Source organism: Vombatus ursinus, unplaced genomic scaffold (genome assembly GCF_900497805.2).
Source record: "Vombatus ursinus unplaced genomic scaffold, bare-nosed wombat genome assembly UNPS02014813.1, whole genome shotgun sequence".
Taxonomy (NCBI): domain Eukaryota; kingdom Metazoa; phylum Chordata; class Mammalia; order Diprotodontia; family Vombatidae; genus Vombatus; species Vombatus ursinus.
In genome coordinates this window covers 19,749,365-19,761,695 of record NW_020954591.1, presented here as the reverse complement: position 1 = coordinate 19,761,695, position 12,331 = coordinate 19,749,365, and the positions used below count along the sequence as shown (strand labels likewise).

The 12,331-nt window shown below is 36.7% G+C and overlaps 1 protein-coding gene across 3 annotated transcripts in view; it reads right to left on the bottom strand.

The window, feature by feature from the left end:
* Positions 1 to 12,331, bottom strand: part of MICU2 (mitochondrial calcium uptake 2) — a 178,282-nt gene that overhangs the window by 52,179 nt on the left and 113,772 nt on the right. For all 3 annotated transcript variants that reach the window (XM_027835253.1, XM_027835252.1, XM_027835251.1), the window contains exons 5-6: positions 5,111 to 5,158; positions 3,202 to 3,284 (exon numbers count right to left, since the gene is read on the bottom strand). In XM_027835253.1, coding sequence (XP_027691054.1) covers positions 3,202 to 3,284; positions 5,111 to 5,158 — 131 coding nt within the window. The remainder of the gene's footprint in view (positions 1 to 3,201; positions 3,285 to 5,110; positions 5,159 to 12,331) is intronic.

Here is a 12,331-nt window from a genome sequence, read left to right as displayed (position 1 = left end):
AAACTGAAAATATATAGACAAAAAAGAAGGCCATCATTGGAAAAAAATACTAAACAACATCTATCTAAATACAAATCCTGGGGACAATCAGTTGGCGACATCCTTCCAAGCAGACATAGAACCTTTAATGACTACTCTGAGTCTGGCCATTCAACCAGTTCCACATCTATTTAATTCTATTATCATCTAGGCTATATCTCACCATATTTTCCACAAAACCAGTACGAGATAGTTTAGCAATTTTTTTGGGGGGGAGGGTGCTAGGCAATGGGGTTAAGTGACTTTCCCAGGGTCACACAGCTGTTAAGTGTCAAGTGTCTGAGGCTGGATTTGAACTCAGGTCCTCCTGACTCCAGGGCTGGTGCTTTATTCACTGCACCAACTAGCGGCCCCTGCAATTTTTTTTTTGTTAAAATTTAGGTAAACTAAATCTACAGCATTCCATTCATCTAAGTTTAGTAACTATGTTAAAAATGGAAACAAGGTTAGTTAGGCCCTCCCTCTAACATTTCTCTTCTTTCTGGGTCCCTCCCTCCTCCTGTACCCACACACATTTAAACTGTGTACATTTGTATTTGTAAGCTATACCAGTATAGTACAAACTCTGGCCGACAGCAATCTGAAAAAGCTTCAGAGTATAAGGCTGGAGGATGGACTCTGTCATTTGAGGACCAATTTCGGCCTGGAAAGATTCATCAGCAGAACACTGGCTGTATGACTGCAAATTTTTTGGCCACAGAAACTCATGGAGACTGTAAAGAACTGGGCTCTGTGTATGTCAAGAGTGATTCCACATTGATAAAATCATGGATCCCTGAAGTACTGAGATAAGTATATTGATGAGTATAGCAAAAAGATTTTCTGTAATTATGAAAAATTACATATTACTTCTTCCTCAATCTACAAAGCCCTTTTACTTTGACTCAGAAAGAGAACAAACTTATTTGGTAGCACTTGATCTTTACCACACTGTCATTTACCATCTAATACTAGGTAGTCTTCCAGACATTTGCAAACTGATATTATACTATTTTTTCCCCTAGTATTTACCTAATTTTCCTTTAAAAATAAGATGAGGTACTACATTAAACCTTTTCCTGTTCTTAGGTACTTTGCCATTCCTTTGTGAATTCTTAAAAATGGTTCTATAATAATTTGGGCAAATTTCTTATGTATTTTCAGGTACTTATGAAGCCCTTTCAATTAGCTTCTTAAGCTTGTTAAAGGTCACTTATAAAGATGCTTAAATTTTTTTTTTTGTTTGGCTCCTGCCTATTTAAAATTACTGATGTCCATTTTTAAATCACCTACATTGTCCATTGTGGTTTCCGTTATGGCAAAGGAGGAGGAAAACAAAGGGCAAAATTGATCAACTGATTGCAGAAGTTTGATGTTTATTGCAATCTTCCACACCCACAGACCCCTACTTATATAAAGCCCTACTTGGTTACTTTGGGCCTGATTGGCTCAGAACGAATGTAAATAACAATTGTTTCTGTTTTTGTCAGAAATTCTGAGTGTCTTCCCCTCCCAGATCTACTTTTTTTTTTTAAAGAGGCCATTCTTTGCCTCATTTTTTATTAAGCCTTAATCAGTGAATGGGTGCTGACTCAATCAAACTGAGTCCAGTTAAAGACCTTAGCTTGAAAAGGTCAAGGTCCCCTACTGCATCCTGGGCTATCTCCAGTTGTCCTGATCCATATCTGGCCACTGGACCCAGATGGCTCTGGAGGAGGAAAAAGTGAGGCTGCTGACTGTGCACAGCCCCCCTCACTTAAATCCAATTCACTTGCATGTCATGGCATCACCTCCCTGATGTCATTGTCCTCATTGAGAATGAAGGACAAACAGCAACAACTTATAAAAAAGGGATAGGTGCCTTTTCATATTTCTTCTTTAGGGCCAAGCTTGGTCATCATCATATGAAAGCACTCAATTTTAATTTTATTGCTTTTATTTCCATTTATATTATTGTAGTCATTTTTGATACTGTTTTCCTAGTTCTGCTTACTTCAGTCAATCAACAAGCATTTATTAAATACCTACAATGTGCCAGGAATTGTGCTAAGCACTGGAGATAGAAAGGCAAAAGACAATTCCTGCTCTCAAGAAATTCACAGTCTAATAAAGACAATACGTAAACAACTATGTCCAAGTTAAGCTGGAGATAATTAACAGAGGGAAGGCACTAGCATTAATAGAAATCAAGAAAGGCTTCTTGTGGAAGGACTTGGTGGAAGCCAGGGAAACCAGAAGTCAGAGATGAGGAAGTATGGGGAACATTCAGTGGAAATAGAAGGAGTCAGGAGAGAGAGTGTGTCTTGTGGGAGGAACACCAAGGAGGCTAGTGTTATTAGATTACAGGGTATATGTGTGTGTGTGAGAGTGATAAGTAAGAAGACTGGAAAAGTAGGAGGGGTCCAAGTAAAGAAGGGTTTTGAATGCTAAACAGAGGTTTTTATACTATATTTGATCTTTGAGGTGACAGGAAACCACTGGAGTTTATTGAGTAAAGGGCGGAATAAGGGTGGGATTGGCACTTAGGAAAATAAATGGAGGATGGTCTGTAGTAAGGAAAGACAAGGCAGGGAGTTCAACTAGGAGGGTACTGCAATAGTCCAGGCATTATGTGATAAGCATGTACACCAGGGTAGTGACAATGTCAGTGTCAGACAAAAGAAAGGGGAGTATATGGGAGAGATGTTACAAAGCTAGAATTGATAGGACTTGGCAACAGTTTAGATATGGGGGTGGTGGTGAGAGAGTGTGAGAAGCCTGGGTGACTGTGGGAGGATGGTGGTACCTTTAACAGTCATGGGAAAGTTAGGAAGAGGACAGGGTTTGGGGTGGTGGTGTGAGAATGAGTTCAGTTTTGGACATGTTTAGTTTAAGGTGGTCTATAGGGGAGCCAGTTTGAGATGTCACACAGGCAGCTGGAGATGTGAGTCCGGAGTCTTCTCTGTATTTACTATATTCATTATTTAAATTTACAATCACTTTTCTAAAGGCTATCCTCCACTTTATTTAATTTCTAAATTTTAATAATGATAGTCCTTGATACATTTATTACCCACTCAGCATAATTTTATTTTTCATGAACAGACAAAATGTCAACAGTAACATGAAAGAATACTTTAGAACATAATTTTTAATTCTTATGAGCAAATCTGAAATAACTTAAAATAACCTGAAGCAACTTACCTTAAAGAATTCCTTTTTATCAACAGTCTCATCTCCATCTACATCCAGCATCTTAAAAGCAACATGAAACCCAGTGTGGGGTTCTGCAATAATGTGTGAAAAAATATGTTCTTATAAATCTTAATGTGATAAGAATTACTTTCAGGCACAGTTCTTCAAATCAGAAATTAGTTACTTGAACCATAATAGTTAGTGATAGAGATTGTGGACCTATGATTTGAGAAGTCCAAGATGAGGGAACTCATTCTATTAAAGCACGTTCTCTACAACTTATAGTCTCAGAGGATTTTCTAGAGCAGAGATGTCAATGCAAAACTCCAAAGGAAGCCCAAACTAGATTAAAATGTAATTGGAAAATGCTTAACAAGATAAATAAAAATACAATATAACATAGATAATGTTAATTTGTGGTTTTCTAAGTTAACATGTAGCCCACAGGGATCCATTTCTATTTGAATTTGACACCATTGATCTAGAAGATTGAAATTAAATTACTTGCCCAGGATCATATAGCTAGTATGTGTAAGAAGTAGGGATTGAACCTAGGTCTTCCTGACTGAGGCTATCTATTGATTATGCCATTCTGTCTCTCAAGGATTCTTATTTCTTCTCAAGCTAAAAATTCTTTGAAAACTGATCTTTTGGTGACTTGTGTCAGGACTGACTCTCTTTTCTCTTTTCTTCTCTTTCTCTCTCCCCCTTCCTCTCTTCCTTCCCTTTCTATCTTTCTTTCTCACCAAATATATTTCAGAAATCCAGTGGATTTCTGTTTCTCCATTCTTAAGTTTCAAATGCTAATTAACCTTTTATGTGAGAACAACTAGCTAAGATTTCTTCTACACCTTACTTTTTAAACCAATTTTTTTTGTACTGTTAACTCAGCACTGTTAGATAAGAGTGATAGAAGGTTAGCTAAGTTTTGATAAGGAGTATAGGATAGAAAGGGTCTGGAGTCTGGGGAGAGGGGATAGGAATGGGAAACCCTCAGTCAGAGGTAAATGACTTGCCCAAAGTCACAAAGTGGTGAAATACAGAAAAGAACTCTGGTATTCTGGTTTCTGGTCTATTAAATTTTCTCTTGAAACATGCTAATACATTCTACTCTCTACCCACAAAAAAGATTTTTACTCATTAATGTTTCATTCAACACACACAAAAATTTAAGATTATTTATTTTATTCTTTTTTGCTCTATCTGTGGCTTAGAAACACAACTCTACCATATTATCTCTGTTTCTTGGCTGTTCTGCTGACCAATCTCTATGGTCACATTCTTTTTCCTACATAAGGGCTTTTTTTTTTTTTTAATACAAAACACTCATAAGTGGCATAGTTGAGACCTAAACTCTGGATCTTTAAGTCCAAATCTAATCCCATGTCAACCATGCTGTGCAGCATTTAATGGACTGTTTCAATTCAAACCCTGATAATGTGCTTCACTAAATAATCAGTTTTTAACTTTTATACATACTTTGGCCCAGATTACATTAATCTGACATGGAATCCATTTGAATTTGAAAAATTACAGAATCTTAAGTTTCTGTCCAAATATTTAGTTTTGAGGAAAGTATAAACCATTTATTTAGTGCTTACTATAATGCCAGGCACTGTGCTAAGTACTGAGGATATAAAGGAAGTCAAAAATCATAGTCCTTGATATCAAAGAGATCACATTCTAATCAGGTAAACTACACATAAATAACTATGCATATTTAACAAATATAAAAAGTAAAGGTAATTTCAGAGGGAAGGCACTACTAGTGCCTAAAGCAGTGCCTGACAAAGTATATTCTCAACAATATTTGTTACTGCTAATGACATCTTCATATTATACTTTCAACAGTGTATTTCAGTGAACAAAGAAAACTACATTATTTTTGTGTGTACATAGGAAATTGTAGTGGACTTACTGGTGATAACTGTCAGCAAAAATAGATATTCAGTATATGAAATCAATCCTAGAAAAGAAACAGAAAATATTAAGTGAGAGAGAACTAGATGTTCACATAATTAAAAGAACATAATTAGAGGGGGCAGCTAGGTGGTACAGTGGATACAGCACCAGCCCTGGAGTCAGGAGGATCTGAGTTCAAATCTGGCCTCACACACATAACACTCGCTAGCTGTGTGACTCTGGGCAAGTCACTTAACCCCAATTGCCTCACCAAAAGAAAAAAAAGAACATAATTAGAAAACTAATTGTAAAATCTCAATGATCTTCTTTGAAAATATTTTCATTTTGGTATGGTGGAACATTTATAATGGTAATATTGGGGAATAGAATTATTGCCTTTAATATCATAGACCAATCATTTTATATCATTAATACTTTATGTGATAGGAGGCAGAGGCGAGATGGCAGATTAGGGGCAGCCACCCAGTTGAACTCTCCCAACATTCCCCTCTAAACAACTTTAAAATAATACCTCAAATTTTGGAGCAGCAGAGACAACAAAAAATCAGGGTGAGATATTTTTCTGGCCTAAGAAAATTTAAGAGGTAGTCAGGAGAAGTCTGTACCACTGGGGTGGAGGTCTATCCAGAGCTCCCACACAGGGGAGATAGCAGCAGCATGAGCAGCTTTAGGAACTCTCAGCCCACAGACAGTAAGGGCATTGGACAACTGGTCAGAAAGAGATTACATGGAACCCTTTGCTAGCACTGCGTACTCAATTGTTACTACTCTGGCAACTCTATTGCCCACATGTGGTTCTGGGTCACAGTTCCACAAGGGACCAGGGACCTTGGTCACCATTCCAAGGCGAAGAGGTGCACTAGTATGCAGCTAGAGAGGACTAGGGCCCCCTGCTTGGTAAAGACCAGCACACAGACAAGGATAGCAGTGACTATACCTCTCCCAGGATCATACCACCTTCGAAACACCAAAAACTTGCAGACCTCCTCCCTCCTAACCCCCCCCCCCCCCCCAAAAAAACAACAAAAACCAAAACTTAGTTCTGAAAACAGCATGATAAAGTCTGAAGTTTGGGACAGTGCCTCCCTAACCCTAGATGAGCAAAGCCCAACTTTAATATAAAGTTCAAAGTCAATATATAGGCTAGAAAAATGAGCAAACAACAAAAAAGAATTTGATCATAGAAAACTACTATAGTGGCAGGGAAGACCAAGATATAAACTCAGAAGAAGACAACAACATGAAAACAGCTTTAAAGAAAGCTTAAAAGAAAAATGCTAACTGGATCCAAGCCCAACAAGAAATTCCTAGAAGAGTTAAAGAAAGAGATAAAAGTGGTAAAAGAAAAATTGGGAAAAGAAATGACAGTGATGTAAGAAAATTATGAAAAGAGAATTAACAGCTTGGTAAAAGAGGTACAAAAAAACACTGAAGAAAATAATGACTTAAAAACCAAAACTAGCCTAATGAGTGAAAAGAACTCCTTAAAAAGCAGAATTGGCCAAATGGAAAAAAAGGCACAAAAATCTCACTGAAGAAAATAATTTTAAAAATTAGAATTAGGAAAGTGGAAGCTAATGACTTCATAAGACATCAAGAAACAATAAAACATGGTAAAACATAAAAAGGCATATATGAACTGATGCAAGGTGCAGTGAGAAGAACTAGGTGAACACTATGCACAGTAACAGTAATGTTGTAGTGTTATAATGATGAAAAATGAAAAACTTGGCTACTCTGATCAATACAATGACTCATGATGAAAAAAATGCTCTCCACCTCCAGAGAGAGAACTGATGAACTCTGAGTGCAAACTGAAATATAATTTTCTCACTTAATTTTTTTTTTGCTTTTTTTTGGCAACGTGGCTAATATGGAAATATGTTTTACATCATTTCACATCTATGATCAATATAAGTTTGCCTGCCTTCTCAGTAGGTGGGGGAAGGGGTCAGAGGTATGGAGAGAATTTGGAACTCTCAAAATTTAAAAAGAAAAGAATGCTAAAAATAAATAAATAAGTAATAAATTAAGAAATACTTTATGTTATAGCAAAGCATAAGATTCAAGAGAATCATGAAAAGGTAAACATGAAAGAGTAATCATAAGGTACTCAATAAAGTTAAACTGTTTATATTTCTATACGGGATGATGATGCATGTAACTCCTAAGAACTTTATTATTATTAGGGTAGTTAAAAGGAGTTTACATAGAGGGCATGAGTATGAGTCAATTATGTTGGACTTTTCTCTAAAAAAAAAAATGAAGGGGAGGAAGGGATATATTGGAAGAAGGGGGACAGGTGAGAAGATTCTCACCCAAAACGATCTCATATCAATCTTGAATATACTTATGTGTATACTTATGGACAAAGTATACACAAATATCTTATGTGTATACTTTTTGAATATACTTATGTGTATATATATACACACACACACACATATATATATATATATATACTTGTATGTATGTATGTATGTTTATTTTCTCCAATACAATGTAAGCTCCTTGTGATTCAGATGCCAAAGTGATTTCCTAAAGTGCAGGTCTGACCCTGACACCCCCCCCACTCAATAAACTCCTGTGGTTCCCTATCACTTCCAGGGTCAAATAAAAAAAATACTGTTTGGCATTCCAAGTTCTTCGTAACCCAATCCCCTCCTACTTTTCCAGTCTCTATACCTTACTCCCAGTCATATACTTTTTGATCCAGTAATGCTGGCCTCCTGGCTGTTCTACAAACAAGACACTCCATTTCTTAGTCCTAGGTATTATCTCTGACTGGCCCCCATGCCTGTAATGGTCAAAAGTAGTAAAGCTCCAATCAGGAACATTTCTTATGATGAATAGTAATTAATCAGAAGTTATTTCCCTTTTCCCAAGAGTTCTTTTTTTTTTTCTTGGAGGCAACTGGGGCTAAGCGACTTGCCCAGGGTCATACAGCTAGTAAGTGTCAAGTGTCTGAGGCGAGATTTGAATTCAGGTCCTCCTGACTTCAGGGCCAGTATACTGCACCACCCACCTCATCACCTAGCTGTCCCTTTCCTAGGAGTTCTTGAGGACTTTTTACTTAAATTCCTAAGTTGTAAACTATAAAAAAAGTTTTTCTTTCATGTGTAATTTTAAAGTAACAATTTAAAAACAGGATGACATTTAATTTACAAGTTGAAAGTATTAAATACTTTTCAGTAACTGTTCTTTTTATAAATGCCCTAAGTTTCAGTCTTCTTAAAGTTTTATCAAAGGGCAGATGCTTAGAATGTTATTGCTGAACCATACTGTTTATATAAACCCTATCTTTAGACTGCATGATATTATTCTGACACTGCCACATCTCTATATTTATTCAGGCTTTTTTATTTAAGTCGGTGTTTCAAAAGAAAATGCTGGAATTTTCCTTCAAAAGAAAAAAGATTTCACCTTGCAGAAAGGACATGTTCTTATTTTTTTTTTTAAAGGTGAGATGTCCTTTTGGCACAAAGCCTAGCAGTGTTATCAATGCAATCTAGCAATCTGGCAGTTTTTTGTGTTGCCATATTCCCCTAAGAATTAGAGGAAAGCTATTCTCTGCTTTTTTCAATGCAGCCAAGGGATGAAATACTTTGATCATTCAAATAGAATTAGAGCAGTTTTCCTCCTAGGCATTAAATATGACAAAGCATATTTAATTTATTCCTCTTTCATATAAACACTGAATATCTTCAGGAAAAAAATATAGGTTTAATGCAGGGATTAAAAAAATTAATAACAAGTAAAAACTCTTTTAATTCAACTTCAAAATAAGAGATAATAACTTTTCAGAAAAAAGTATATTAACTAAATATGTCAAAAATGTGAATTGAAATTTTCATTCCAATTATAGTGAAACCTGAATCATACAAGACCAGATTTTTTTTTTAAAGTAGAATTCTGTATATGTAAAATGCTTACCTGTGCTGGGCCCCCACTTCATGATAGGAACCTTTTAGAAAAGATAAACCTTAAAAAAATCTCTTATATTCCTTTCTTTCTGTTTATTACTAAAATCACTCTGTAAAAGCTCTTACCATCTCAGTCCCAGACTATTGTACTAGCCTCCAAACTAGACTACTTACCACTAGTCTTTTTCTACTACATGTCATCTTGCACAACACTGGCATATTATTCTTAAAACATGCTGAAATTCTACCCTCTGGCCACATAGCCTTCTACTTCTCCCAATCTATACTAATAAACATTCTGTTTGGATTTATTGTGACTTATCACTTGATCTTGATGTATTACTAATTTTTTCTAGATCATCCTTCTCACAATGTCTTCACTTGTCTCTACAGGAAGCCCTGATTCCATGGTCTATCACTTTAATTTTTCAATGGTTATTGCTTTTGAATCACCTTTTCCCTGACCTTATCCACTTCCAAATCCTTTCCCCTAGAAGGGTAACCTCCTCATCAAATTTATGTTCTCATACTGCTGAACTTTGTGGGAACAGGTCACAAAATTTGACTAATTTTATCCATTGCTACTTGACAATTCTTGTGCTTTAGTTTTGCAGACTAGCTAAATCATTCTCCACAGCAACTGTTCCAAATATTTTCCTCTTCTGCATAATTTTGACTTCTGCAAACATTTCCCCTAACTGCATACTACCCCATATCACTGCAGCAATAGATTAAGCCTCACTGAAGAAGTATGAGTTTCAGAGTTGGTATCTTGCAGGATAATGAGCTTTTAGAGATCATGAAGTCTAGGAGAGCAGCTGGGTGGGAAATGATGGGGTGAATGCCTTGGGTATCCTTAAATGGAAGAAGATCTTAGAGGAACTCTCCCATGCGACCTGCCCTACCCTTCCCCGCCAACCTCTCCATCTAGGAGGGAAGGGCCTCAGGGGCAGTAGGTATTGAAGAGAACTTAACATTCTTCAAGGTGAAATCAACTGAAACTCGTATCTCCTCTACCCCTCTTCTCTCTCTGGTTGGAGAGGGGGGATCTTTGGAGAAATTTTCCCAGGTCCTCTACCATTTAAGAAGGGCACCCAGGGCATTCACCTCATCATTCCCTATGTGGCTTCTCTGTTGGACTTAATGATCTTTAGGAACTAACTGCCTATAAGATGAACTGCAACTCACAACTCCTCTAATAATTTCCAAACTCCACTGTAGGACTTCATCATACCCTTGGGCAAGATACTCTCTCTTCCCCTTTCAGCTTCATTTTATGTGCTGTTCCCCCCCCCCCCCCCAATTAGATTGTAAGATTCTTGAAGGCAGGGACTATCATGCCCTTTTTTTTTGTATCCTTAGCACAGTGACTGGCACATAGTAGGCATTTATGTTTACTGATTCTGACTGACTCATACTTCACTTAGATCAAGGCTGTCTCACAGAGATTCCTGAACTTTCCTTCCTATTTCTCATCCCACTTACTGTGTCCTTTTACTCTCTGGTCTCAATAGAGATATCTTTAGTACTCACTATTGCATATCTCTCTGTTTGTGCCCTTCATTCAATTTTCTCCCACTTCTTATAGGAAGCTGTTTCAGGAACCATTTCCTCTCTCTTAGACACAAGACCTCCACTGCTAACAATTCCTTCTGATCTGCCCCCAAACATGCCCAGGATTCCTCAACATTAAGAAATCCTCTCTTACCTCTTCTACCTAATAGTTACCATGCCATTACTCTCCTCTCTTTTTGCTGCCAAACAAGTTCATATCTGACTTCCTAGCTATCTATTCTGTCCTCAGTTTCTTGCAATCTGTTTTCTATCCAATCTGTTTTCTATCTACTTTAGCTGCTTTATCAAAGGTCACTCTTTTGATAAAAAACAAACCAAAAATAGGCCTCAAACTTACTGACCTCTCTGCACCAAGGGACACTGTAAACTTACCCTTACCACTAGATATTCTCCCCTCTTGTCCAGAGATAATATGCTGTCTTGGATCCCCTTCTACAATGCTGTAGTTTTTTTCTCTGTCTTCCCTGGCTATTTGTCCTTCTAACTTTATAAGGTGGGTGGTTTACTAAGGTTTTGTTATCAGCTTCTTTTTTCTTATAAAGCTCTCCTCCTTAGCAATCTCATTCACTTCCAGGTCTTTAACCACCACTTCTGTGCGGAAGGTTCCCAAATCTGTATCTTTAGCTCTGATCTGTGTTCTGAGTTCCAAACCCACATCTCCAGTTGCAAAAAGGAAATCTCCATATGAATTTCTAAGCAGCGGTACAAATTTAATGTCTAATACTGACATCATCTTCTTTCCCCCTTAACATTATTCTGACTTTACTATTTCTGTTAGTCCGCCACATATAAAATCTTGAGAGTTATTTTTGACTCTTTGCTCTCCCCCATCTCTCACATCAATCAGTTACCAAGTTTTTTTTAATTCTATCTCTGAAGGATATTCCACATCCATCGCCTTTTCTATATTTTATTGCAATGTGATACCTAGATTAGATAACTGCAACTGTCACCTACCAGAGAGTTGATAAAGGTAAAGAGAAGGACTGTTGAACAGCAGCAAGGGCTATATATGAGGGTTATATATAAAAAAAACTTTCAATTTTAAAAAAGTTGACTATATATCATTCTACTTGTTTTATCTCTGATGTTTTTAATACTTTCAACTTCTTAAAGGAAGTACTAAATTGAAGAAAAAAGATTTTTCCAGGATTCCACATTCATGCAATCATCCCCTAGCCTGCCCTAAAACCAAATCCTTCTTTTCATTCAAGGACCAGTTCAGTTGTTACCTCCCCTATTATAGCTTTCAGCTGAAAGTATTCTTTCACTTTCTCATTCTGCTTCTATTTAAAACCCTACTCTGGTGCCTCATCAAGGCATGAAGGTGACTTTGGGCCAGACAAGTGAAGCACAAAAAAGGCCGTGTGCACAGGGATGGTGATGGACAGCCATGTCTGAGGTATAGCCTATCTATGTTCAAAAGGTTCATCATGAATGATGATTCATTCAGCTGAGAATGATACATTTTTTTGCTTATAAGTCTGGAAGATTATCTGCTAAGTTCTGGAAAGACATGATCTATGCCAGTGAGTGAACTCCCAGATGAAATTACAGATACTTGAAGTATTAGAATATTTCAAAATCCTGAGCACAGAATATAAGATGATAAATATTTGTATAAATATAATTTTAAAAAGGACAACTAAAAGGCAAAAAATACTACTGATAATATTATCTAGATATGGTTTCAATGTTTTAACTTTTGATTAGATTTA